The sequence below is a fragment of the Ursus arctos genome, unplaced genomic scaffold (assembly GCF_023065955.2).
Source record: "Ursus arctos isolate Adak ecotype North America unplaced genomic scaffold, UrsArc2.0 scaffold_21, whole genome shotgun sequence".
Lineage (NCBI taxonomy): Eukaryota > Metazoa > Chordata > Mammalia > Carnivora > Ursidae > Ursus > Ursus arctos.
The window spans coordinates 2247001-2272584 of record NW_026622886.1 but is presented as its reverse complement, the minus strand read 5'-3'; the positions used below and the strand labels follow the sequence as shown (position 1 = coordinate 2272584).

At 42.2% G+C, this 25584-nt stretch overlaps 1 protein-coding gene across 12 annotated transcripts in view; it reads left to right on the top strand.

Moving 5' to 3' along the window:
• TNRC6B (trinucleotide repeat containing adaptor 6B) overlaps positions 1–25584 on the top strand; it is a 241523-nt gene that overhangs the window by 200249 nt on the left and 15690 nt on the right. For all 12 annotated transcript variants that reach the window (XM_057316502.1, XM_057316508.1, XM_057316505.1 and 9 more), the window contains 9 exons: positions 9499–9630; positions 9899–9994; positions 10165–10351; positions 16560–16697; positions 19182–19358; positions 21184–21330; positions 21596–21691; positions 24100–24324; positions 24764–24834. In XM_057316502.1, the coding sequence (XP_057172485.1) occupies positions 9499–9630; positions 9899–9994; positions 10165–10351; positions 16560–16697; positions 19182–19358; positions 21184–21330; positions 21596–21691; positions 24100–24324; positions 24764–24834 (1269 nt within the window). The remainder of the gene's footprint in view (positions 1–9498; positions 9631–9898; positions 9995–10164; positions 10352–16559; positions 16698–19181; positions 19359–21183; positions 21331–21595; positions 21692–24099; positions 24325–24763; positions 24835–25584) is intronic.

Genomic DNA, 25584 nt, shown 5'->3' with positions numbered 1-25584 from the left:
TTAGTAGGAGATGTGTAGTGAGTTGTTTGCAAGGTATAGGGGAGAGATTTGTGCCACCAACTGTCACTCATACCTCTTTGTGAGAAAATGGGTCTGAGGAACAGTAGAAAAGCTGATGAGCCCGTTTAAGGATTCAGTGTGCGTGACTTAATCTCCTTAGAATGTTACTTCAGTGAACTAAGATAAAGAGCTATGAGTCTGTCCTATCCTATAAAAGGGGGTGGACACCTGTTAGGGACAACGAATAGGTTGTAAAGATTTTGTTGCTGTTTTGTTTTTTGAAGTATCTTGTTAGACATGGGCTTAAAATATTCATTTGAAACCATATCCTATAGATTTCAAATTCTGTGTTTGGCACTGAGTCTGTAACTATCTTAGTAGGGGAGGAAATGTTCATCGCCCTGCCCTCTCATCTCCGTGGTCCTGCACCAGGGGTCTGGGAGTCCTCTTGTTGTCTCTCCTTCCTTGCCCCTCTCTCTAAAACTCCAATCATCCTCCAGACCCCAGGTAGCGGTCTGTCCTCTAGACAGAGCTGCTCCCGACTCCCCCAGCGCACCACAGTGGCTGTGTCTTCCTAACTCCCGGAGCACCCTCCAGCACGCCTGGTGTCAGGCCACGGTCCTGTGGTTATCAAACGTCTGCAGTGTACCTGGTGGGGGTGTTGGCCTTGCCAACACCAAGGAACTGCCATCTCCTGTCATACCCTCCTGGAGTTGGTGGGGATGATGGCAGAACAGTCAGCAAATAGGCAGCGTGATAAATGTTACATAGGAATGTTTAACACAGTTTAGGAACTAGGCAAGGCCTCGCACTAGGAGTGACATTTAAGCTGGGTCTTGAAGAATGAGTCAGAGTTTGCTGAGCACCTCCGGGTTAAAGGTGCCTTCTAAGCAGCACGAGCAGCTTGGACAAGGAGCAGTAATATCTGGAAGAACGTGGTATGTTTGGGAAAATGCAGTTGATTTAAATAATTAGTTTGAGCTTGTTGAAGCATATAGATGTTGTCTAGAGTGGAATAGGAAAAAACCAGTCAGGAAGTTTGGCACCAGTTTTGGAAAAGCTTTGTTTGCCTTGCGAAGGAGTTTGGACTTTGTCCCTTGTAACCGTTATCTGGGTTGCTACTTAAAAATACGGTTCCCGGGGGCGCCTGGGTGGCACAGCGGTTAAGCGTCTGCCTTCGGCTCAGGGCGTGATCCCGGCGTTCTGGGATCGAGCCCCGCATCAGGCTCCTCCACTATGAGCCTGCTTCTTCCTCTCCCACTCCCCCTGCTTGTGTTCCCTCTCTCGCTGGCTGTCTCTATCTCTGTCAAATAAGTAAATAAAATCTTTAAAAAAAAAAAAAATACGGTTCCCGGGTCTCCCCCAGTCTACTGAGACAGAATTTTGGGAGTTAGGGCCTAGTCACCCCCTGGTGATTTTTATCTGCACCCTAAAATTTAGCTGCTGCTGCCATAGATAATGTAGTATTGGGCAAGATTTTTCAGCTGAGTGGTAATGCAGGAAAACTTATGTTTTAGAAAAATAACATTGACAGAGATGTAGAGTACATGTTTGAATGGCACACATACTAGAGCAGAGGAGTCCAGGTAAGGCGGTGGCAGTGAGAATTCAGACGGTGTGAAGGTCCCAGATGACGTTTGTGTTGTGGAATACCCTGGTCTGTTTTCCAGTCTCTTCTTACTTGGCGTATCAGCAGCATCTGACGTAGTTGATCACGCCCTCCCTTCAGAAGCTTCATTCATTTGGCTTTGGACACCTTGTATAGTGGTTCTCCACCTGCCTTTCCTTGTCCATCTCCTTTGCAAGCTCCTCCTTATCTCCCCAATATTAAACCTCAGAGGGCCCCAGTCTGAGTCCTCTACCCTCTTCTCACCATCTGCAGTCACTGCTGGGTGATGTCGCCCAATCAGTGTCTCTAAATACTGACAGTTCCAAGAGTGTGTCTTCAGCCCAGATCTCTCTTCTCAATTCCACAGACTTCTGGGCATCTCTGTGAGGATGCCTTTCAGGCTCTTCAAGTCAACATGTCCAAAACAGAGCTTGTGATTTCATCCCATACTATTCTTCGAAAACATCCTCTTCCTCCAAGTAAATGGCACTCCCATCCTGCAGGCGCTCAGGCCACAGACCTCAGAGTTAGCGGGGAGTCCTGTCAGCTCACATTCAGTCCATCAACAAATCCCCCTTCGGAACCCTGTCCCGGATCTATTTCCTGTCACCTCCGATAACGTGACTCATGGCAGGCGACCACTGTTTCTCTCCCAGAAGTACCCTCCTGACTGGTCCCTCCCTGCTTTCTTCAGCACCTGCCTGCCTCCAGTGCCTTCTCCACCCAGCGTTCTGACGATCCTCTAAAACCACACGGTGCAGGGTGGCCCTTAGCCACCTGAGCATTTGAAATGTGACCGGTGGGGTGGAAGAACTGAAATTTTAATGTTAATTGACTTAAATTGCCACACCTCGTTGGTGGCTGCTGAACAGATACTGTAGATGGGAAGCTTTTCTAGCATCACAGAAAGTTAAGGGTAAGTCATGTTACCACTTTATCCTCTCAGGGCTCCCTCTCTCACTGAGAATACAGAGCCAGCTCTTTACTGTGGGCTTTGATGCTCTTGGTGACCTCCCCACCCCAGACACCTGCCACTCTCCCTCCTGTTAGTTCTGGCCTCTCCAGTCAGCTCGCCCTAGGGCACCAAGCGTGTTCTGGAAGGCTCTTCTTTCAGACTGCCACAGGGCTCCATCTGTACTTCCTTCAGATCTCTGCTGCTGTGGCCCCTTCTCAGAGAGGCTCTCTCAGGCCGGGCTGTGTACAGTACAGCAGCACCACCACCGTCGCTGCCCCCCACCCCCGGTGTGTCCTAAGCTTCACAGTGGCCAAGGCTGTGTCTGCTTCGTTCACTGCTGCCTCCTGAACATCTACAACTGTGCAGGGCACGTATTTAGAGTAAATACATGTCGAGTCATGGGAAGATGCATTTCAGAATGATTTAGAAAGTGGAATTGTTAGGAAAAGCACAGTTAACGTAGTCTAAGAGACATAGGGGCTGCCAGTCTCCTTATGACCAAAGTATCTGCTCTGTGTGGAAAAGAGAAGTATTTGTGTTCCACATTTCTGAGATTTGTTTCTTTCTTTTTTTTTTATTTTTAAAGATTTTATTTATTTATTCGACAGAGATAGAGACAGCCAGCGAGAGAGGGAACACAAGCAGGGGGAGTGGGAGAGGAAGAAGCAGGCTCATAGCAGAGGAGCCTGATGTGGGGCTCGATCCCAGAACGCCGGGATCACACCCTGAGCCGAAGGCAGACGCTTAACCGCTGTGCCACCCAGGCGCCCCTGAGATTTGTTTCTTTAGCAAAACGTGGTTAACGTTTATTTGATGCATAATGGGGGCAGAATATTAAATAATGGAAACTTCAGTTTTTTTCTTCACATTTCTATATTTTAAAAAATGAAGTTGGGTAGCTCTATTTTTTTTTTTTTTTTTTAAGTAAAGGCAATATAATAACCACACTGAAAGCTTGGATAATGGGGAAAAAATTCTTCCAGGAAACCCTGATTCAGATGCAATGACAGGGATTATTTTTACAAAATCCCCTATTCAGACTGTTCATGTACAGGCATGCTTTTCACATAATGACATTCGTGGTCACTATATCCTGCTGTTTTTGTTAACTTTGGGTCATACCTATATTTAGTCTTCCTGTTGATCATCCTTAATGAAGAAGGCATAATGTTCCATCAGGTAGATTTACTTTGATTTCCTGAAACATTCTCTTCGCCATTATTGGATATTAAATTGTTTCTGATTTTTCACTGTTATAAATAATGCAATAGAGAAACTATTATCCATAGATCTCTTTTTTAAAATATTTATTTATTTGAAGAGAGAGAGAGAGCATACATACAAGCAGGGGGGAGGGACCGAGGGAGAGGGAGAAGCAGACTCTCTGCTGATCAGGGAGCCTGAGTTGGCGCTCGATCCCAGAACTCTTAAGATCATGACCTGAGCTGAAGGCAGATGCTTAACCAGCTGAACCACCAGGCTCCCCATCCGTAGATTTTATATGCAGTCTTAGACATTGATCTGTGCCCACATTATTTCCAAACTTAGTTGCCCAGAATGAAATTTATGGGTCAAAGAACATGAACACTTAAATTTTTTAATAAGTAATATCAAATTTTATATCCATTTTAACTGCCTTATAAGGGCAGTCAGTATTTAATGTGAACATAGGAAGAAGACATTGAAACTCGTCTTTAAGATTTGCTACAGATGTTCCAGGTCTTAGGTGTCTGCCTTGCCTTTTTCCTCCTGTTACTCAAATATTCAGAAAGTAACATACTCTACCAGGCTTTTGTCTTGCTTTAAATTGCTGTCATTTTGCACCTGCAGTGCTTCGTTAAATGCCATGTTGACTCCAAGTAGATCTTCCCTTTCTCTAGCCCAGCTGGAGATTGAAGGGCTTTTAAGCCAGAATAATTAACTCCCTGCTACGGGAATGTGCAGACCTGCACTTTAATTACTCTCCAACCCAGGCACGAATAGCCATTTGCCAGGAGCCTCATGGTGCTTCTCTCTGGTCCTTCTGTATTCATTGGAGAAGGACAGTGCGTGTGTAGTCTGGGCAAGTGAAACGTTGGGCAAGGCTAGACAGGAAGTCCTTGAAGGTAACCTTTTTAGTCTTTATGACTGTCAATTTATGGCACATATGAGATGCTGGCATTCAAATTAAATTTAAAGAATAAAACACCTTGTGTTAGCATTTCTTTATAGTCTTTCCATATCTGTCTATCTTTAAACAGTATAGTTTGATTTTGGCTTTTTTTGAACTTTACAGAAACGTGCAGTACGTAGCCTTCTCTGACTTTTTTCACTTGATAGTGTTTTTAAGATTTCCCCGTGTTGATTTGGGCAGTTGTGGTTCATACAGTGCTCTGTTATGTGAGTATACATCGGTTACTTACCTCTTCCACTACCAATAGACATTTGGGTAGTTTCCAGATTGCTGCTATTATGAGCAGTGCTGCTATAAATATTCCTATACTTGTCGCCCAGGATGAATTTGTTTCCTAGGGTGCTGCTGGATCATACGCATGTTTTACTTTGAATGGTGGTTTCTTTAGCTAATTTCAAGGGATAGGAATATTGGAGGTGGTGGGACGCATGGGCTCTTGGCAAAGAATGGCATACATTCTCAAGACTGAAGAGAAATGGGTTGATCAAGAGACTAGCTGATTTGTTCAGTAGAGCTTTTAAAACTGAGCAGAGAAGTGGGAAGAAAGGAAGGCTCAGACAATGGCTGTTTATTTTGGAGGGCAGCAGGTTGGAAAACAAAATAAGCAGAGTAGATTTCCCATGAATCATAGAGTCCTTTCCCTTTGGAAAGGAAATTAGAAACAATGCTGATGGCCTAGGAGCAGCACTGTCTCGTAGAAATATAGCACAAACCACATAATATAAAGTTTTTGGTAGCCATGTTTAAAAAGACAAATAGGTATAATTCATTTAATAATATATACATTCTTTAACCCAGTGTATCTAAATTATCATTTCAACCTGTAATCAATGCTTAAAGATTATTATTGAAATGTTTACTTTTTTTTTTTTTTTTAATGCCAAGTCTCTCATGCTGGCCATAAAACTGGTACAGAGGCACAGTGCACAGGAGTGGTATGTTCACTCTGAGCTCACATCTGCTAGGCTTCCAACTATCAAAATAGAAAATCAAACAAGTGTTGTCATTGGTTGGCAACCTTCAGCATCTCTTAGAGAGTAGAGAGGAAACAGCTGGGAGAACTGTTACTTTAATCCAAAATACTTCCCAAAATTACAGCATTGATAGGTTAAGTGAAAGTGGCTGAGATCTTAGAAGAAAATGAGTTGGTGAGCCCCGGACAGGAAACTTGAACTTAGATGTTTCTAGACTAGAAAGTATCAAAGGAAAGGTAGGCAGGTATTCTTGAGAATGTGGCAGAGAGGGTGACTCAGAAGCATTAATTTAACTTTAACTGTTATGCTAAAGAAAGATACAGTGGGAAGACCCAGCAGGTCTGATGAAAGCTTTCTGATGACTCAGATTTTAAAGGGGTGTTTTCAAAAGTTGGAAAGTAAGGGTAGCAAGCAGGGATGAATATGTGTAAGAGTTGTGTTGGGGGATTGCAACATAAAATAAACAGACTTGCAAAACAACAGGCAGCTTGAAAGAGCCTTCAGAGTTTGGTTTGGTACAGTTCTGGTGACTGGGAAAAGAATTATTGCTTTGGACTACTTGTATTTGTATGAAATGATTAAATGGAAATTAAGTTAAATTAAGTGAAAATAAAATTTTTACTGCTTTTGTCTTCTCCATTAAGAACAAAGATGTTCAACCAAAATGGTTAAGACAAATTAAATCCTACAACAGAGAAAGAATTTGTGAAAAGAATTGCCGAGCCCTTCTGTGATCTTTGAGGAAGTCTGGGGATCTTCAAGGGGAGTTTAATAATGACAACTCCTCTTTCTTGCACAAATCCTGAATTTTTAAGACAAGATGAACGCATGTGGGGTCAGAATATCCCCTTTACTACTGAGAAAGCTGATCTTGGAGAATGTGAGCTTCCTAATACTGAATTACAAACTTAGCCAGCAGAAATTGGAATGGGGCAACCCTCCCTATAGGTTTGCTGCCAGAAAGAAAGGGCAGGAGGCCCAGAGTGCTATGAGCAAGGTGGGCACCCCTCCCTGACAAGGAAGTGAGGAGAATGGGGAAGTTTTTAAAATAGTTTTTGAAACAATAAGGGAAGTGGCTTAGACTGATGAACTTGGTGCCAATCCTAGGCAAGATTCTAGACTAGATAGCAGAATTACGGCTTTGTGAGCACCTTTGATAGGAAATCAAGAATCATAAATTTGCTAACAAGTCTTAACTGATTTTTTTTATTAATTAGTTTAAAAATCTTGGATTATAAGAATGATACAGTTGTTGTCAAAAATCTCTATTTTGACAAGCCATTTGACAAGCTCTCTCTTTGTTTTAGACAAGATGTATAAATATAAGTTAAATGCTAAAACAGTTGTGTGGATTAGTAAATGATTGGCTGTTCCCAGCCCAATCACTGTTGGTTGGAAGGAAGTTTTTACTGACATGCTACTAGATTATCCTTGGCTCTATCAAGTTCAAGATTCCCATCAATGACCAGATAGGGAAACACAAACTGGGAATAAGTGGAATAATAGGTTAGAAAAGAATTTGGTGGAGTGACTGTTAGTAAGTTAAAATATAATATTCATGGGGTACCTGGCTGGCTTATTTGGTGAAGTATGCAACTCTTGATCTCAGGGTTATGAGTTCTAGCCCCACACTGGGTGTAGAAATTACTTTAAAAAAAATTTAAATCTGAGGCTTCTGGATGGCTCAGTCATTTAAGCATCCAACTCTTGATTTCAGCTCAGTTCATGATCTCAGGGTCCTGAGATTGAGCCCCTAGTCAGGCTCTGTGCTGGGCTTAGAGCCTGCCTAAGATTCTCTCTCTCCGGGACACCTGCGTGGCTCATTCGGTTAAGCATCTGCCATCGGCTCAGGTCATGATCTCAGAGTCCTGGGATCGGGTCCCACATCGGGCTCTTTGCTCAGCCGGGAGCCTGCTTCTCCCTCTGCCTCCTGCTCCCCCTGCTTGTGCTCTTTCTCTGTCTCTCTTTCTTTCTGTTGATACCTGACAAAAAAGTAAATTAATAAAATCTTCTAAAAAAATTCTCTCCCCTCCCCCTCCCCCTTGTGCTCACTTGCTCTCTCAAAAAAATTAAATCTTTTAAAAAATTAAATCTTAATAAAATATATTCATTCATTTAATAGCTATTTATCAAGCATCTACTATGTGCCAGGCACATAAAGGTAAGATCCTAAGATCAAATCATAAATTAATACAGTTCAACTCAGCTGCTTAAGTACTACATAGGAGAGCAAAACCTATTTTAAAATATTGTAGACTTTAATTGACAGTAAGCTTAGTGTGTGAGTTGGGAGTTAGGCATTGTTAATAGAAGTCTGGCTTTTAACAGAATGGTTAGTGATGGCCTGGTCTACTTGGTACTTGACTGTTCTAGAAAATGGCTTTCTGTTCTGGGCTCTGCATTGAGAAACTGGATGAAACACGCATGAAAGAACTGATCATCTTTAGTCTGAAGATGAGACACAAAGAACTGTAATTGTCTCTAGACATTTGAAGAGCCATCCCTGTGGAATAATATGAGCATTTATTGAAGTGCATTTCTAAGCCTTGGATGTGGATTAACTCATAACATGCTCAATCACTAAAGTTAATATTATTATTCTAATTTTGGAGATAAGGAAAATGAGGCTTAGGAGGGCTAAGTAAGTCGTTTGCCCCAAGTCACACACCTTAGAAATGGCAGCCTATGCAGTCTGCCTCCAGGACTAAACACTGGACCAGTGTGTGACTTGCCACACATGGAGGATGAAGTTTGTTCTCTGTGGTATCAGCTGATTCAATGGGTTCAGAGAATAAAAATGCTGGGAAACTCATTTCAGCTTAGTGAAAACATCTTAGACCAGCAGTCCAAAGGTGGAAGGGAGTCTTTTCCCTGTCTGTTCTACAGCCCAGCCTAGTTCACTCCTGAAAACCGTGGAGACGGAACAGGTTGAGTCGTTTGACCTTTTAGGCTCCTTTGCTCTGCCTCTGCGACTCCGAGTGTTTGGTATGAGAAGTCATGAATTGAAACTCCAGTGTCTCTTACAGGTTAATATATATTTCGTATTTGTATAACAGAAATACTTCGTTTAGGCATTTATTTATTAGCTTTATGAAGTTTGATATATTTTGTTTCCATTTCCAGTAAGAATTTCTCAGGCAAAAGTCATATTGTCATTAAAACGTTCTGTCTTGCAGAAGTCTTCCAATTGTAAATTCATAATTTTTAGTGTAGAAAAATTGGAGAGCCTAAGAAGAAAATTTAAAAGCTCTTTTTCTAAAAAAAAGATTTTATCTTGGGGCAACTGGGTGGCTCAGTTGGTTAAGCACCTGCCTTTGGTTCAGGTCATGATCCCAGGATCCTGAGATCTAGCCCCGCATCCAGCTCCCTACTCAGCCAGGGAGTCTGCTTCTTCCTCTCCCTCTGCCTGCTGCTCCCCCTGCTTGTGCTCTCTCTCTCTCTGTCAGATGAGTAAATAAAATCTTTTAAAAAATTAAAAAATAAAATATTTTATATTTAAGTAATCTCTACCAACGTGGGGCTCGAACTCGCAACCCCCAAGATCAAGAGTTGCATGCTCCACTGGCTGAGCCAGCCAGGTGCCCCTAAAAGCTCTTCTAATCTCACCGCTCAGAGATAACCATTGTTAACTTTAATGTATTTCTCCCGATCATTTAATATTTTTCACAAATATTTTTCAAGAAAAACCACTGATGCTTGCTTTAGACCTATTAAGACCTTTTTACAGGGAAAAAAATGTTTAATTTTGGTAAGCTCTAAAAGCTGCATCTTTTTTTTTTCTTGCTAGGTTTCTGCCTCAATGCTCAAGCAGTTTCCCAACAGTGGCCTGAATCCAGGTCTTTTCAATGTGGGGCCCCAGTTATCTCCTCAACAAATTGCCATGCTGAGCCAGCTTCCACAAATTCCCCAGTTTCAGTTGGTGAGTAGCAGATTTTCCTCCTATAGCTAAAAAAAAAAAAAAAGGTTATTTGGTTTTTATTTTCCTTTAACTTTGATTTGCATGCATGCTTCAGGGTTAATGTATCAGCTCAGCTGGAGGTAGATGTGACCAGTAGACCAGGGACTGGGTGGTCTTTTCCTCCTAGACGCTTGATTCAGCCACGCACTTCAGTGCACGACCCCCTCCAGCGTCTCAGTAAGTCCAGCTTAGGAAACTCTGCTCCTCTCTCTCCTCCCCCGTTTTGTAGGCATGTCAGCTTCTCCTGCAGCAGCAGCAACAGCAGCAGTTGCTGCAGAACCAGAGGAAGCTTTCTCAAGCTGTGCGCCAGCAGCAAGAGCAGCAGGTACGCGGGATTGGAAGGGTCCCTCTAGTGCTCTGTGTGAGGACTGCAGGCCTGCCCTCTGAGAGCAAAAACATGAGCCACATGCAGTCTTTTCTGGGAGGTTCAGGGTGTTCGCTTATCATGTGTCCGTCTTCCCTCCGGTCCGCTTCGCTCTGGCTCCTGGCCTCCAGCTGGCTCGGATGGTGAGCGCTCTCCAGCAGCAGCAGCAGCAGCAGCAGCAGAGGCAGCCTGGCATGAAGCATTCGCCCTCTCATCCCGTTGGGCCCAAGCCACATCTGGACAACATGGTACCCAACGCTCTGAATGTGGGGCTCCCAGACCTTCAAACCAAAGGGCCAATACCTGGATATGGTTCTGGTAAGTGGTCATTAGTGAAAATCACCTTTAAAAAAATCCACCAGTCGTGTGCGGAGCCTCTGGTAGAGATCAGTCCTTCGTGACCCGCTGTTTGCACAGCAACCACACAAGAGAGAGAAATATGCTTGTCCCTGTGTTACAGCTGCTATCCTAGAGTTTTGATGGTTTTCCAAAGCTGATGACACGATTAGTAAATCGCAGAGCTGTGCCTCCAACTTCTCTGGGTCCAAGGGAGTCCTTTACTATTCAGGAATGGCAACCTGCTTCTGCCACCAGGAATTTTTAAAAGCCAGTTAAAAGATTTGTACGCACTCTGAGTGCCACCTGAGTCTGAAGTTATAATCTGTTAAAAATATGTACAAGCTGAGGTGTTTAGCTCTACTGATGAAATTTCCTTCTTATGGAAAAATGGAGAACTAAAATGAAGCTTATGAGGCAAACTGATAAAATTCTTCTGATATTAGTATTTCATCTGATTTAAATAGAATTAGCACAAGTAAGGTTATACCTTTGACATTCATCAGGAATTTGTTGGCAGGCAAATGGTAGCTCTTTCAGACCCGGGGAACATGTTGTAAGCAGAATCCAATCAGTGAGGCAACAGTGACTTAAAAATAAAATGTAAAAATTAAAAAGGTACCACACACCACAGTGGATTTCTTCTCAGAATGACAAAAATTAGGGTTTTATTTTGGCAAAGAAGTTACTGTTCTGTTCAAACTCAAAAATAAGAGTTGGGGAGACCTGAAACCCATGCTCCTAGGGAAAAAAAGTGACCCTGGATACATGGCCCAGCTCTCTGCTCTAGTTCTGTGGGGTGCCCACTGGGCTGGGGTGCCCACTTCCTGCTGGGGTGTCCACATGCAGAGAGGAGCAGAGACTTCAACGATGCCTTGATCCTGATCCTGGATAGCTTTAAGGGAAGTAATTTCTAGATCCACCAATGGCACTGTTTCTTTAAAATGATCTGCCTGAGAACTGAAATTCAAAATAACCTTTCTTCCACTTGATGTAAAAGAAGAGCAAACTCTCCACCATCTCTTGTCCTGCTAAGGCATGCCCATCTTGGGTGTAGAAATCCACGGTGCTAAGCAAGGGGGAAGCCTCCCGTAATGACTAATGACGGTGTCATTAACTCTGTATTTCCAGGCTTCACCTTCTTAATCATGTTTTCTGTTAAGGATGAAACTTGCCATAAGAACCTGGGTATTTGGGGGTGTGTCCAGTTATTGTGAATTTAGACACCACATATGATAATAAAGGAGGGAGCTTTCCTTCTTCCATCCCCTTTTGTCAGAGAGTGCATGGTTCTCAAAGTAGAGTCCGGTCGTACAAAGCAAAGTGAACATCTGGAAGCCCCCGGCGGCTTTTCCACGGGTGCGAATGCACTGTTCTTTTTAGCTCTTCTCAGTACTCATCCCCTAGGGGCATGTCTCAGGTGGAAAGAAAAGTATTTTCGAACAACCTGAGCAACATTTAGTGACAGACACTCTTAAATACACATTTTTCACAATTTATCAGGTAAAACCTGTGAATGGACCTTTGACGTGCCTTTCTTTAGGCTGGGTGTACATTGGTCAGTTAGTTGTTAAAAACCTAACATTGTGATGTATTTATTCCAGTGACAGTTCTTACAGTGTCTTTAATATTTTCTGCCTTTTGTTGAAAAGTAAAATTACAGGGAGGTGAGGGGAAAAGTAAAATTGTATGCTGGCTGTGAATCTGTTCGTTTTTAGCAGCATACCTTCTCATTTATCAAATATATCGAAAATTTTTTATCATAATGTCTTATTAAATTAATGGTGTGATTTCTGATTATTGTACTGGAGGCACAACTTTCCCTGATGGCTGAAGGATCAGAGTTCAATATACATACATACATACACTGAAGAAATGGCATGTTTTTTATAATACTCCTCTTTCAAAGTAGCTTATAAATTTAACTGTGCATTATATTCCAAATTAAGTAAGGAGAAAACCATGCTGACTTGCTAATTTATTTCCATTTGGTAACTTATGAAACAGTAGCTAAATTTTATTAGGTCTTTATCATATTAATTGTAATTGTAATTACTTATGATCTGCCTTACAAGATGCATTTTGCAATTTATTTCACAGTTTAAAATGTCCTCAATTCCTCAATATTATGACATTAATTTGAATTGAAAAATACATTTTGGGACTGAAGGTAAATCCGATTTGGCTGCCTGTTTTGAATAAACTAAATCTATAGCTATAAGATTTTGATGAAAATGTATTTAATGCATAGAGGTTAATTTTTTTTCAAAAAGTATATAGCAAAGATGTGATAAAATGAGTAGTATTTCAATTTTCCTGCTGCTGAATATTAAACTAAAAAGACAGCTGTAGGTAAAAGAGGAGCAAGAATAATTAAAAGTCTCTTAGTAAGTCCTAATAAAGGCTCTTTTGGTATATTTTCTCAAAATTAAAAAGTTGAATGAGTTTAAAGACTGCTTAACTGATCCTTGACTGATTGTTTTTATAAAATAGATGGTTTCTCATTCTCTGCTTTTAGCAGAATTGAAAATAGACCTAACTGAATTGTCTGGGGATGGTGACCTATCTAAATATGATGTTTTAGCATCTATGTTATTGAGCTGGGGGGAAGGGAATATAGCCTAAGCGCGAATTCACAGAAATAGGTGATGTTATAACAAGACTCCTTCTTTTCCTATCTAAATACTTATATAAGATTTCTGGTGCTTTTTGTCTATTGGAATTTAAAAAATAGGAGTAGTGTGAACTCCATCTCATATCTCTCATTCATAGATATCTAAACCAATCGAGAAGTAAAGTCCCTCGTCTTATTAGAAAGTGTCCCAGGGCGCCTTGGTGGCTCAGTCGGTTGGGCGTCTGACTCTTGATCTCATCTCAGGTCTTGATCTCAGGGTGGTGAGTTCAAGCCCCGAGTTGGGCTCCATGCTGAGTATGGAGCCTACTTAAAAAAAGAAAAAGAAAATGTACTTCCAATAAAATTTTACTTTTCGTGTTTAAAGTTTATCAAAATTTGGGGGCACCTGGCTGACTCAGTCAAGCATGCGACTCTTGATCTCAGGGTTGTAAGTTTGAGTCTCATGTTGGGTAGAGATTACTTTAAAAAAAAGTGTGTTAAATGGGTAACTGTGGGTGATTTGTTTCTTTTATAATGTATTTTTATTATAAAAGCACTGATTTGTTTTTTAATCTATAATAAAAGGAAAAGTGGGAAAGAAAGACCTAATACAGACAATGAGCGTGAAAGAGGAAATCCCAGTTTCCTCAAGGAGGTGACAGTGAGCCAGGTGGTAATGATGTATAAATAGACAGTGAAACAGCATGTGTGGCAATGAAAGTAATTCTGGCCAGGACAGATAAGGGAGGCCAAGGGCTGGATTTATAGGAATGATAAGATAGGTAAAAGGGATGTACTGGGGAAATGAATCTCTGGGAGAGCAAGGGGCATGTCTTGTTTCTGTTTGTCCCTCAGCTCCTCACAGAGCCTGCCACAGATGAGGCTTTCCATGAGTGGGCACTGAACTGAACTAAAGCATTGTTTAATTTGAGTTCAAGTTCTGTGTTAGTGAGCTGGAGAATTACAGGGAGGCCACTTGGTGGACCAAGGAAGTGTGGTTTGGTGAAATAGCAAGTACAAAAAGGTCCGTGCTTTGCTGGGCTTTGAGGTGTGGCAGCTCACAGATAGTGTGTGCCAGTTACTACGGGGCATCGAAGAAAGACACAGAACCATGTACAGCCTTGCACTGATTCTTCCTCTCCTGGTTGGGTTCAGAGGTTAAACCTTTCAAGGCAGTTTTATCTCCTGTTCTCCTCACACCCCTCCAGGTGTTTCCTTACCAAACTTTGCTACTTAGTTACGATGCTGCCCTGCTTTGGTATTTGATCTCCCACCAACAACTGAGCCAGCCAGGCACCCCTATCCTATGGTTTTTAAAGCAGTTTCACGTGAAAACAGGGGGATGCCTGGGTGGCTCAGTCAGTTAAGCGTCTGCCTTGGGCTCAGGTCATGATCTCAGGGTCCTGGGACCGAGCCCCACATCAGGCTCCCTGCTCAGCGGGGAGCCTGCCTCTCCCTCTGCCATTCCCCCTGCTTTGTGCTCTCTCTCTTTCTGTCAAATAAATGAATGGAATCTTAAAAAAAAAAAAAAAGAAAGAAAAAAAAGAAAAGAAAAAAATGTGTAAGGAGTGGTTCTTTATCTTCTTACTAATACTCACGTTCTTCTTTCTAATTTTCCCCAGAATCCTAGGTTTTTCTCAAAAGCTCTTCCTCCATGATTGGAACCAAGCTTTCAAATAGCCTGGAATCCAAGCACCTTGGGCTGGTTTTCTGTCAAAGGTAGAGGTGCTACTTGCCTAAGGAGCAACCCACTTGGGCCATTAAAGCTTCTGTCAGAGAAAGCCCTTACTCCTTTCAAACCTGCTGTCCTCCAGTCTCATTTCATTTCAACTACATAGGAGAAAAGAAAATACCTTAACCTCTTCTTTTTAAAAAAATCATTTAATTTGAAATATTTCCAGCTCATTCCAGGAATTTCTGCTCCTGGCCCCCACCCTCTAGGTAATCACAGGGACTAGTAAAGTTGCTTACAAACAGTGTGAAGGAGCAGTGTTCTTTATATTAATAGCAATATTTTAAATATAGGTCAAGGTGTTAGAAATGATTTGAACTGGATTTATTATGCATTTATAAAACTGTCTCTGGCAACTCAGAAGCACAGGGAGAAAACGTGACCTGGGCCGTCATGGGCTTTGGATACATGGAACCTCAGAGCCATTGAGGTACCACCAGATGGTCGGAGAGTCAAGTGGGTACAGCGAGGAGTCTGGCCTGGCTGGAGTGGCACATCTTCTCAAATAACAGTAGACGGGCTTTTGACTCCTGCAGCCACCTGAGCTTTGGGACCCCTGCTCACCTCCCTGGGATGGCTGTTCTACACTCACTGCAGTCCATCCTCATTTTTACTCAGGCTATTCATTGTTCTTCCCCTCCTCTGTTTCATTCATTTGTTTTAGTGCTTTATTTTCCCTTTTTTTTTTTTTTTTTTACGTTAAGTACATTCTGACCCACAGTGGATGGTGGGACCTGTGAAACCCCCATCAGCAGGCCTCTCATACAGGATCTCACCCGTCCAGCCCTGTGCAGTGGAAAGACATGACCCACCTACACTCCTGCTAAAAGCCTGACACCCGAGGCTTACCTGGGGCTCATGGCAAGTAAACTCTGAACCTCTCCGTCATTGTCTATTCGAGCTTGGGGGTCTTCATCATTGCATAAAGATTTCTTTCAAATTGATCTCTTACATTTTGCCTTGACCTCCATGTACCCCATTCTTACACTGCCAGTTCTTTTTCTAAAATACAAACTTTAAAAAAAAATTTACTTGCTTTTAGTAATCTCTACACCCAACGTGGGGCTCAAACTCACGACCCCGAGATCAAGAGTCACTTGCTCTTCCAACTGAATCAGCCAGGCGCTCCCTAAAATACAAACTTAGTTATCTCTTTCTTTCACTTGTTAAAAAACTGCTTTCTCTCCTGTCTTAGAGAAAAAGGCCCAAAGTCCTTGGCTTGATACCCAAAGAACCCTACACAACATGACTCCTCATTTCTCCCCCATCTCCTGTCCCTCAACCTCACTTCATCCATGGTTAACCAAGCACTGGAGTCACACTGAGCTCCCCACTCCCTAAATGTACTGGATTGTCATCAGTCAGAGCTTTGTACTTGGTATCCTTGACTTACTCTCATACCTGCCATCAGCTCTAAATCAAATGTCCCTTCTTCTGCAAAGCCTTTCTTCCCCCAGACACCCTCACCACACCTCGCGGCTATTGTTCTACCATATTAGTTTGATGTGTGGAGATTGCTCTCTGACTTGGCAAATTCCTGGCTCCAGGATTCTGCTGGCACAGGTGTTAGCTAAATGAATAGGTGAAGGCACAGGTGCACTGAGATGTTCTCAGTGAGGTGGCAGTCCTGCATCTTGTCATACCTGCACAGAGTCATTGGTTTCTTTAGCAGGCAAGAGCCAAGATGAGCGTTCTGAATCAAAATCTGTTTCTGAATGAAGAAACTTCTTGTGAATTAGTCTTTAAATGACAAATGAAGCTATCATTTAGTTGGTTCTACCTCAGATCTCTTGGTTGCTGATACTAGAAATATATAGGAAGTTGTAAAATGTTCTCTGTTTTAGGCTTCAGCTCTGGCGGCATGGACTATGGCATGGTTGGTGGGAAGGAGGCTGGAACAGAGTCTCGCTTTAAGCAGTGGACCTCCATGATGGAGGGACTGCCCTCTGTAGCCACACAGGAAGCCAATATGCACAAAAATGGTAAGAGCAAGCAAAGCCTTACAAGTTGGAACTGTATGACCCACACAGGCCTTGATGATGTATCCTGTAAAATTATATTAAAGCACAAATCTTCAGCTTTTTCTTAATCTCTTCATTTTTTTCCTCCAAATCCTGTGGTCACCTATGAAGAGAGTAAGATTGGGGTTGTGTATATTTCAAATTATAAGAAGCTTAAAATGCCGGTTGTAATTAATGGGGGCAAAATTTCCCACCTGTAATGGGATTGAGAGCAGTAGCAGTGAACTTGAGTACCCATTAGGATGAAATCCTAATATATTGGCTGAGAAAATAGAACCCATTTTTTTGAGGTGTAAGAGATCGCAACAAATACATATCATGTTGATTATTCAAACCCTTTAGTCTCCAAAAGATAGATGACTAATAGTACATGAGATTATGAGATTTGAACTTTCCACAAAGCTTTCTTTTTTTTTTTTTTTTAAAGAGTTTATTTATTTATTTGACAGAGATAGAGACAGCCAGCGAGAGAGGGAACACAAGCAGGGGGAGTGGGAGAGGAAGAAGCAGGCCCATAGTGGAGGAGCCTGATGTGGGGCTCGATCCCAGAACACCGGGATCACGCCCTGAGCCGAAGGCAGACGCTTTAACCGCTGTGCCACCCAGGCGCCCCTCCACAAAGCTTTCTTGTTCTCTTTTTTTTTTTTTTTGCTTTCTTGTTCTTAATGAATTATAGTGTCTGCGGGACAGCAGCTGAGGGGCATTGCAGGCTTTGATTGTGAACGGTGGGCCCTTCATTTCCATCATTCTCTGTAAATATTTCTCCGTGTCCGTATAAAATAGATAAAAGGTCTTAGAATCTTCCTTCAGCCTCTGTTTCAATGTTTATTTCATTGGACAGTAATTCAACCGAACTTAACTGTAGACTTGAGAACCAAGTATAACCGGGTGTTAGGCTGGTCCTGCCGCAGTTTCCTGGCAGACCTTAGCCCCACAGGTGTGAAAACTTTCAGGGTTCCTTTATAAACCACTCATGAATGTGTCTGAGAGATGGTAAAATGGCCACATGGAGCTCTTCCCTGCTATCCCTAAGCACTATCATTTGATTTCATGCCACAAAATCAAGAATGATTTATTGAAACTATAAAATCTATCCCTAGCCTGAATAATTCAAGCCCAGCATTTGTAGCTGTGGGCACTTACCCTGCTTCTTTAGGCTGGTGATTCCTCAGGTCCCCTTGTCCCCGAAGACATGATAGGTCATGATCACAAATACGAAGTGTCATGAGAGAGGATATCTTGAAGCGAAAATATCCGCTTGCCTTTCCAGAGCGTATAGACACTGTGTTCCCCATTTCCTTAGCAATCCCCACAGCAATTGAGCTTTTCATTTCCTACGACTTCACTGAAATGTGCCCTTGAGTCAGATTTCTGTCCCTGGCTCCGGAAACGCAAATGACTTCTTAGCCGAGCGTGGAGGTGGTTTTGATAATACTCCTGCTGGGCCAACCCAAGCAGATTACTTTAATCAATATTTATGCAAATATTTTAATACATCATCCTGGCAATAATTTTATCTGTTTATAAACAGCATCCTAAGGGTAGATCAGGTGACACAATGCAGCATGTAAAATTCATTTGAGAAATAAGTAGGGTGGTATCTCACAGAGGCCCACAATTTTTATTTAAAATGAAGATGATTTTTTGTTAGGTTAGGAGAACTTTAAGCTTTTAATGTTCTTCCTGCCCCATAGCATCTAAAATGCATTAAAGGGGCACAGACAGAACTGCTGAAATGCTCTCAGGAAGACAGTTACAAAGGATTGGCTGTTCTTCGTGTGTGTGGGGCCACGGGTCTCAGAGCTGCAGAGCTCCCTGCTGATCTTGTGCTGGCAGAGACCCTAGGCGGGAATTCCATCTCATTGCTTTGGAATTCAAAGCAATGGCAGATGCTTTTCTCTCTAATGGGCTCGCTCTATTTACACTGCTGCTTCCAGCTTACCGAGGTCTGCTCAGCCCTAAAGAACTTGGGGGTTGGGAGCATCAGTACAAGTGTCGTGAGAACACTGCCTGTGCACTGCAGATTGTATAGTATTTTTCCTGTTTCTCATTCTTGAGTCATTAGTATAGAAACTGGGGATAATGGTATGATTCGTCGTTGATGAAAGTTTCATCAGTTTCTTAAGACCACGGAATTTTAAAACTGAAAGGAAGATTCAAGGATGAGAACAGTGCAACAGTGCTGTGTGCCTCAGTGAGAACCCAAGAGGCTCAGGAAGGTGAAATGGATCATTCCTACTCATTCTGCTTGTGAATTAGATACTGGCTCTCCAAGGCAACCTCTCGTTCCAGCAGTTTTTTTGTTTGTTTGTTTGTTTGGGGTTTGTTTTTTTTTTTTTTACTGCATAAACATAGGAATACTGTTTTTTGTTGAATAAGAGATTTGACAAGTTCTGTTCATAGGAATCTCTTCTGGGTGTGAATTAATTTCCTCTCTCTCCTCAGGCGCTATCGTGGCCCCTGGTAAGACTCGAGGAGGGTCACCATACAACCAGTTTGATATCATCCCGAGTGACACACTGGGTGGCCATACGGGTCCTGCTGGTGATAGCTGGTTACCTGCCAAATCTCCACCAACAAATAAAATCGGAAGTAAATCCAGCAATGCCAGTTGGCCTCCAGGTATTGTCCAAGAAATGTTTTTTTCTGGTGTATCATTTGTTTTTAATTCTTAATTTTTTTTTTTTTAAAGATTTTATTTATTTATTTGACAGAGATAGAGACAGCCAGTGAGAGAGGGAACACAAACAGGGGGAGTGGGAGAGGAAGAAGCAGGCTCATAGCAGAAGAGCCTGATGTGGGGCTCGATCCCACAACGCTAGGATCATTCCCTGAGCCAAAGGCAGATGCTTAACCGCTGTGCCACCCAGGCGCCCCTTAATTCTTAATTTTGGCAAAAGATTGCTTTTGCCAGTTACTAAGGAACTTACTTCATTTTTTCATTTAGTAATTATTTTCTGATAAAAGCAAGGCCTGTACAATGCTATGGGAAAGATAGGAAATTAGATTAGATGGGGTCTCTGCTCCATCAAGTTCAGTCAGGAAGGTAAGGTGTGGACACCGATCACCTGCAAGTCAGGTAACTGTGATAAATACTGCAGAGGCATAGACAAGCTACAGGAAGTCAGAGGAGTGGAATTTGAACAGAAGGTGATGTGGGAGCTGGACTTGGCATTCGTCCATGCACAGGCTGCCTTGTAACATGGGATCTTCTGAAGTGTCCATTTAATTGACTTGTTTATTCATGGAGCAAGTATTTAGTACCGGTTAGGTTCCAGGTATGCAGTAATGGTGCAGTGAGACTCTTTGTCACTTTTTTCCTCTCTTTATATTTTGATATAAGTAATTTATTTTCATTGTAGAAAATTTTTAAATTTAGTTAAGCAAAAATTAAAAATCGGTATTGTCTTTCTAAAACCTCTTCCTGTACAGGTGTATTTGTAATATGAATATGTTTAGTTTCCTTCCAGTAAAGCCGGCTCATATAAGCATATTGGTTGTGTATGATACTGTGTTACTCTCCATCATGATTGGGAAAACAAAAGCTTGTTAATCCTATTGCATGGCTTTGAATATGATTTAAATTAACCAATAAAAAATTGTAAACACTGAGCGTATTCTAGGCTTTCTCATGATAAGCCAGCTTATTCCTGCTCTTTGTCCATGGATGGTCCGGATAATAGTGGTCATTTGTATTGTGTTTTCTCTTGTGCATCTGAGCCAGTTTCCAGTGAAATAAATGGGAGAAGTCACGCATCTCCAACCCAGATTTTCTCCCAGTTCTTGTTCTGGATGCCTGGACAGTTCTCCTGAGCACCAGGTTACTTCTGCCTTCGCTGCCCTCAGCCCCAAACTTCCTTGGGAGCAGGAAAAGCAGCAGCCAGGACCAGGCACTGATGAGCTCTGCCTCAAAGCCACAGAGAAATGGAGAAAGTCCGTGTGCTTGATAATGGAGGTGCTGGCACAGTACCTGTTGAGGCTGAGTTTTTTATCTTTAATTTTATGATAGAAATCTGAGATAAAATAGACTCAGTATTCTGCTTTTTACAGATCTATTTCTTGTATCTAAAACTAACTTGAGGGGCGCCTGTTTGGCTCAGAAGAATATGCAACTCTTGATCTCAGGGTGTGAGTTCGAGCCCCACATTGGACATAGAGATTACTTAAAATTAAGGGGGTGCCTGGGTGGCTCATTCGGTTAAGGGTCTGCCTTCGGCTCAGGTCATGATTCCAGAGTCCTGGGATCAAGCCCCGCATCAGGCTCCCTGCTCAGCTGGGAGCCTGCTTCTCCCTCTCCCCCTGCTTGTGCTGTCTCTCACTCATTCTCTCTCTCTCTCAAATAAATAAATAAAATATCTTTTTAAATAAATAAAATTTTTTTAAAAACTTGATTTTTATCATTTTTTGAACAACCTCCTACATCTAATATCTGTTCTCCTTGTTTCAGAATTCCAACCAGGAGTGCCGTGGAAAGGTATCCAAAACATTGACCCTGAATCTGACCCCTATGTCACCCCAGGAAGTGTGCTGGGGGGTACAGCCACATCTCCCATTGTAGATACTGACCACCAACTTCTGCGGGATAACACCACAGGTAAATGAGTGAGGCATCCTTTGTGTTTATTCAACACCCAGCATTTTCGTGTCTGTCTATCTGTGGCTTCATTTGTACCTTCTAATAATCTAATAATTTAACCAGAAAACTTAAAAATCTGTAGCTTTTCAAGGTTTTTTTGGATACATTTTTAGATATATTTTAATCTTCCATTGAAGGCTAAAATACAATACTTAAGGTTTCACTGGTTATACCGACATCTGCCTGCAATATTTTCATCTTGTTCTTCCTGTGTCACCCAAAGGGTCTAATTCTTCCCTCAACACCTCGCTGCCTTCACCTGGTGCCTGGCCCTACAGTGCCTCTGACAACTCCTTTACCAACGTTCATAGCACTTCAGGTACAAGTATGACCTGTTTGTTTCCCTTTGACTAGCACTCTTCCATCAGGTTCCCTTTTACAAAGGAAATGGGCATTTATTTCTTAGGGAGGACTTCAACAGAAGTTGAATGGCTAGGTCAGCCTGAATGGACGCACACCTTTTCTGTTGGTCATGTTCTCAAAGAGCTTCCAGTGGCCCAGAGACAGGATGAGACATACAGCTTTAGGACAGGGCAGATGGTGACATAATTGCAGGGAGCCTTGTGGGTATTGAGAGGGCAGAGGTTAAATCTTTGTGCCACAGTGCTTTTCTTGAACCGGCCTGCCAAAGGAATCACGGGCCACGGGAAGAAGCAGGGGAGTCCAGGTTGTTATTCCGAAGGCAGCCAATTATAGCTTGCTTTTCTACAAAAAATCCTTCCACTTATAGACAAAGGCTACAGGCAGATGGCCAAGGGGGAAAAAAAGAGGCCCTTAATTAATTCTACGAACATTTGTTGAATTCCTTATGTGTATGCGTTTTTTTTTTTTTTTTTAACACGATAGGGAATAAAAACTTAATGGATATAATAAAGCCTTTGAAGTCACTCACTCAACACACTGCCTCATAGATTGGGAGAGAGATTCTTTGTAATTGGCACCTTGGTCTTGCAAAAGTTAGACCTCAAGCCATTAAAGTCATTAAGGCTTCTGTTCTGTGTCCAAGCAAAAGCAAATGGAACAAATCCTCAGCTACGTTCTAAGGCACTGTAGGTGAATGGCCTTACAAATTGTCTTCTCTTCTTTTTCTTTTCACCTCTGTGTCCTATTGACAGGGTCATAATAACCTGTCATTTAGTAAATGCTCCTGGAGACCAGGCAGCATGCGGAGCCTTCAGCATGAATTCTTACCTTACCTTCACCAAAGTCTGGGAGCAGGTCCTGGCCTTCTCCCCATTTTGTAGGTGAAGAAACTCCGACTCAAAGAGCTGATACAATTTGCCTCAGGTCTGAGTGAGTGTGTAAAGGCGCCAACTCAGTAATCCATGTTTCTAACCACCACCCTACATTATACTTTTGTGGGACTTCTTCCTTTACATGTAAAAACTCATTTTTCAACCCAGCACTTTTATTTCAGTAACTGCTGTGTCTTCAGTTGAACTATTTTATCTTTTTGTCTGCAGTTGGACATTCACCTGAGAGATGACCCAAGAATCACCTCAGACGTGTCTAAACTGAATGTATACTTTTCTGCACCCCCCCTCCCCACATTGTTTTTCCTTCTTAACTAAATCTTTTTCTTAACGATGCTTCTGGCATCACTGGGTCACAAAGTCTCCAGATTTTTCTCACTTACTACCTGGGTCCAGATCGTGAGGATGTCTCCCAGGGTGTATTCTGCAGCCACATCTCCCACCCATTTCTTCTGCTCCATTCTACTTGCTGTCACCCAGGATGAGAGCCAAGTTTAAGCACTACATGCTCCGTCTACTGCAAAAACTCCTAGTAGCATCCCCATCGGCCCCCAGCCTACCTTTCTGGCCTTCTGTACTGCTGCCCCTGTGAAATATTGTTCAGCCAAAACTGGGGGAAACATATTTGGTACAGATTGAGTTCAGATTGGTTATTGGTCTATAGTCTCTGAGCCCATCCATTTATATAAATCTTTCCAGACCTGTCTTTGCAAAGCCTTTGGTGATGGCCGAGCAGTGTCTTCTCTGTGTATTGAACATATGTGATGATGCCTGGGGTTACCAGTTCTCTTACTCATCTGTTCTGTCTTCCCATGTGAACTTGAAGTTCTTGAGAAGAACTGTTTATATTACCCATAGCTTTGATTTAGTACCTTAAAGCATAGTACCCTTAGCAAATATTGGTTGATTGTTCTTTAAAAATCTGTTTGAATGTTGGGGTGCCTGGCTGGCAGTCACAGTAGAACATGCGACTCTTGATCTCAGGGTTGTAAGTTCGAGCCCCCATGTTGGGTGTAGAGATTACTTTAAAAAATCTTTAAAAAAATTTTTGTTTGAATGTTGATAGCTACTAATCTGGATCAAGAAGAGTATAAATTTCTAGTGTAGTTTCCATTCAGTCAATGAGTATTTTATAGAATAGTTTTACTAGGGTTCACATTCTACTGTATCTGTAAGACTCATGGTTTTAGGAATACTTCCCTTGAATTAATCTTCCCTTTCATGTTCCGTTTGGCTAAGAAAGTAGTAGAGAATTAGTTATCATATTAAATCTTTATGTGTTGTCAATTCAGAGTAATAGTCATTGAAATTTTTATATTTAATGAGCTCAAAGGGCAATGTTACTTTGTATTGCTACTCTCAAAATGTGTAGTTATTTTTAGAATATTATTTATGTGTATACACAGAATTTATGTATATTGACAAAAGTGACCTATCTAACCTTACTCCTTCCTTAATTTTCTCTTCTTTATAGCAAAGTTCCCTGATTACAAATCAACATGGTCCCCAGATCCCATAGGACACAACCCCACTCATCTCTCCAACAAGATGTGGAAAAACCATATTTCCTCAAGGAACACTACACCGCTGCCCCGCCCACCTCCCGGTCTGACCAACCCCAAACCATCATCTCCCTGGAGCAGCACAGCACCCCGATCAGTCAGGGGGTGGGGGACACAGGACTCACGGCTTGCCTCGGGTGAGAAGGATCTGCTGAAAGGAGCTTCGTTGTTCAAACACAAGGGGTTCACGTTAACACAAAAAAAGACATGAAGTCTTTACAAGAGAGAAAGTCTGGTAGGGGAAAGAATATCTCTTGAGTGGAAAGTTGCAGTCAGCCTAGGGCAGAGTGATCCAAGAACTCGCAAGGGACTGATGGAGTAAACATGATGACCAGCAGAGGGAGAACATTAGGAGGAAAATGTCTTACCATTGAGGTATGAGAGTGCACAGGGTTTAAGGTCTAGGAGACGAGAACTGGCCATTCAGTGACAGGATGAAGGGGGTCAGAGGGAGGTATAAAGGAGAAGACCGTTGATAGAAGGAGAAAGAAACGTGGGCTATGTGAAAATGTTTCTCACTCGTGGCTGTCTGAATCTTTTTATTGCTCTTCCTAATTGTTTTTCTGGTTGCTTCAGCCTCTACCTGGAGTGATGGTGGTTCAGTTCGTCCCAGTTACTGGCTGGTTCTTCACAATCTCACTCCGCAGGTAATCATGCATCCTTGTAATTTTCGAGACAGGACTTGATTGTGTTGAGAGAGAGAAACCCAGGTGTGGAATGTCAGCAGATAAGAAAGCTCATTAATTTCCCGCTAACTACAGAGAGGTCCAGCGTGCAGGGGTGGGTCTCCCCACCCAGAGGCTCAAAGCCTACTCCTGAATGGGGAGTGTTGGCCCAACAAGGCTTAAGGTTCAATATCAACTATTTTTATGCTTCATAAATAATTAACCATCTATCTCAGCAGAAGGAATCTGTCAATTTCATAGCTTAAATGCCACATGGGTGCTTTCAATTTTCCATCTGTTATTCTCTTCTTTGTAGATGGCATTACTAATTTGCTCTCTTCAGAACATGCCCCCTGGGTTGTTTTTACAGTGATGGGTTTCATTTGCCCCAAGCCACTCTGTCTGTCACCTTGTTTGCTTGGTAACTGACATCCATGCGGCAAGCACTGTTACGTTGAACACGCAAATGAAATTAAATGAACCCACTGAAACTGAGCCCATGACTTTCACTTGGACTTGACAGCACAACCTTTACAACACCTTGTTAAAAGGAGTCAATTATGCCTCCCTCCCTTTGACACATAAAATGAATTGTCTAGCATTTAATTCATAAATGGATTCGTGCGCACTATAGTAAGCCAGCATTTTCTAGAGTATTCCCATGGGATATTAATAGGTCTCTGGCCTAATATGTTTGGAATATATACTTGATTAAACAATTAAACAGGTATT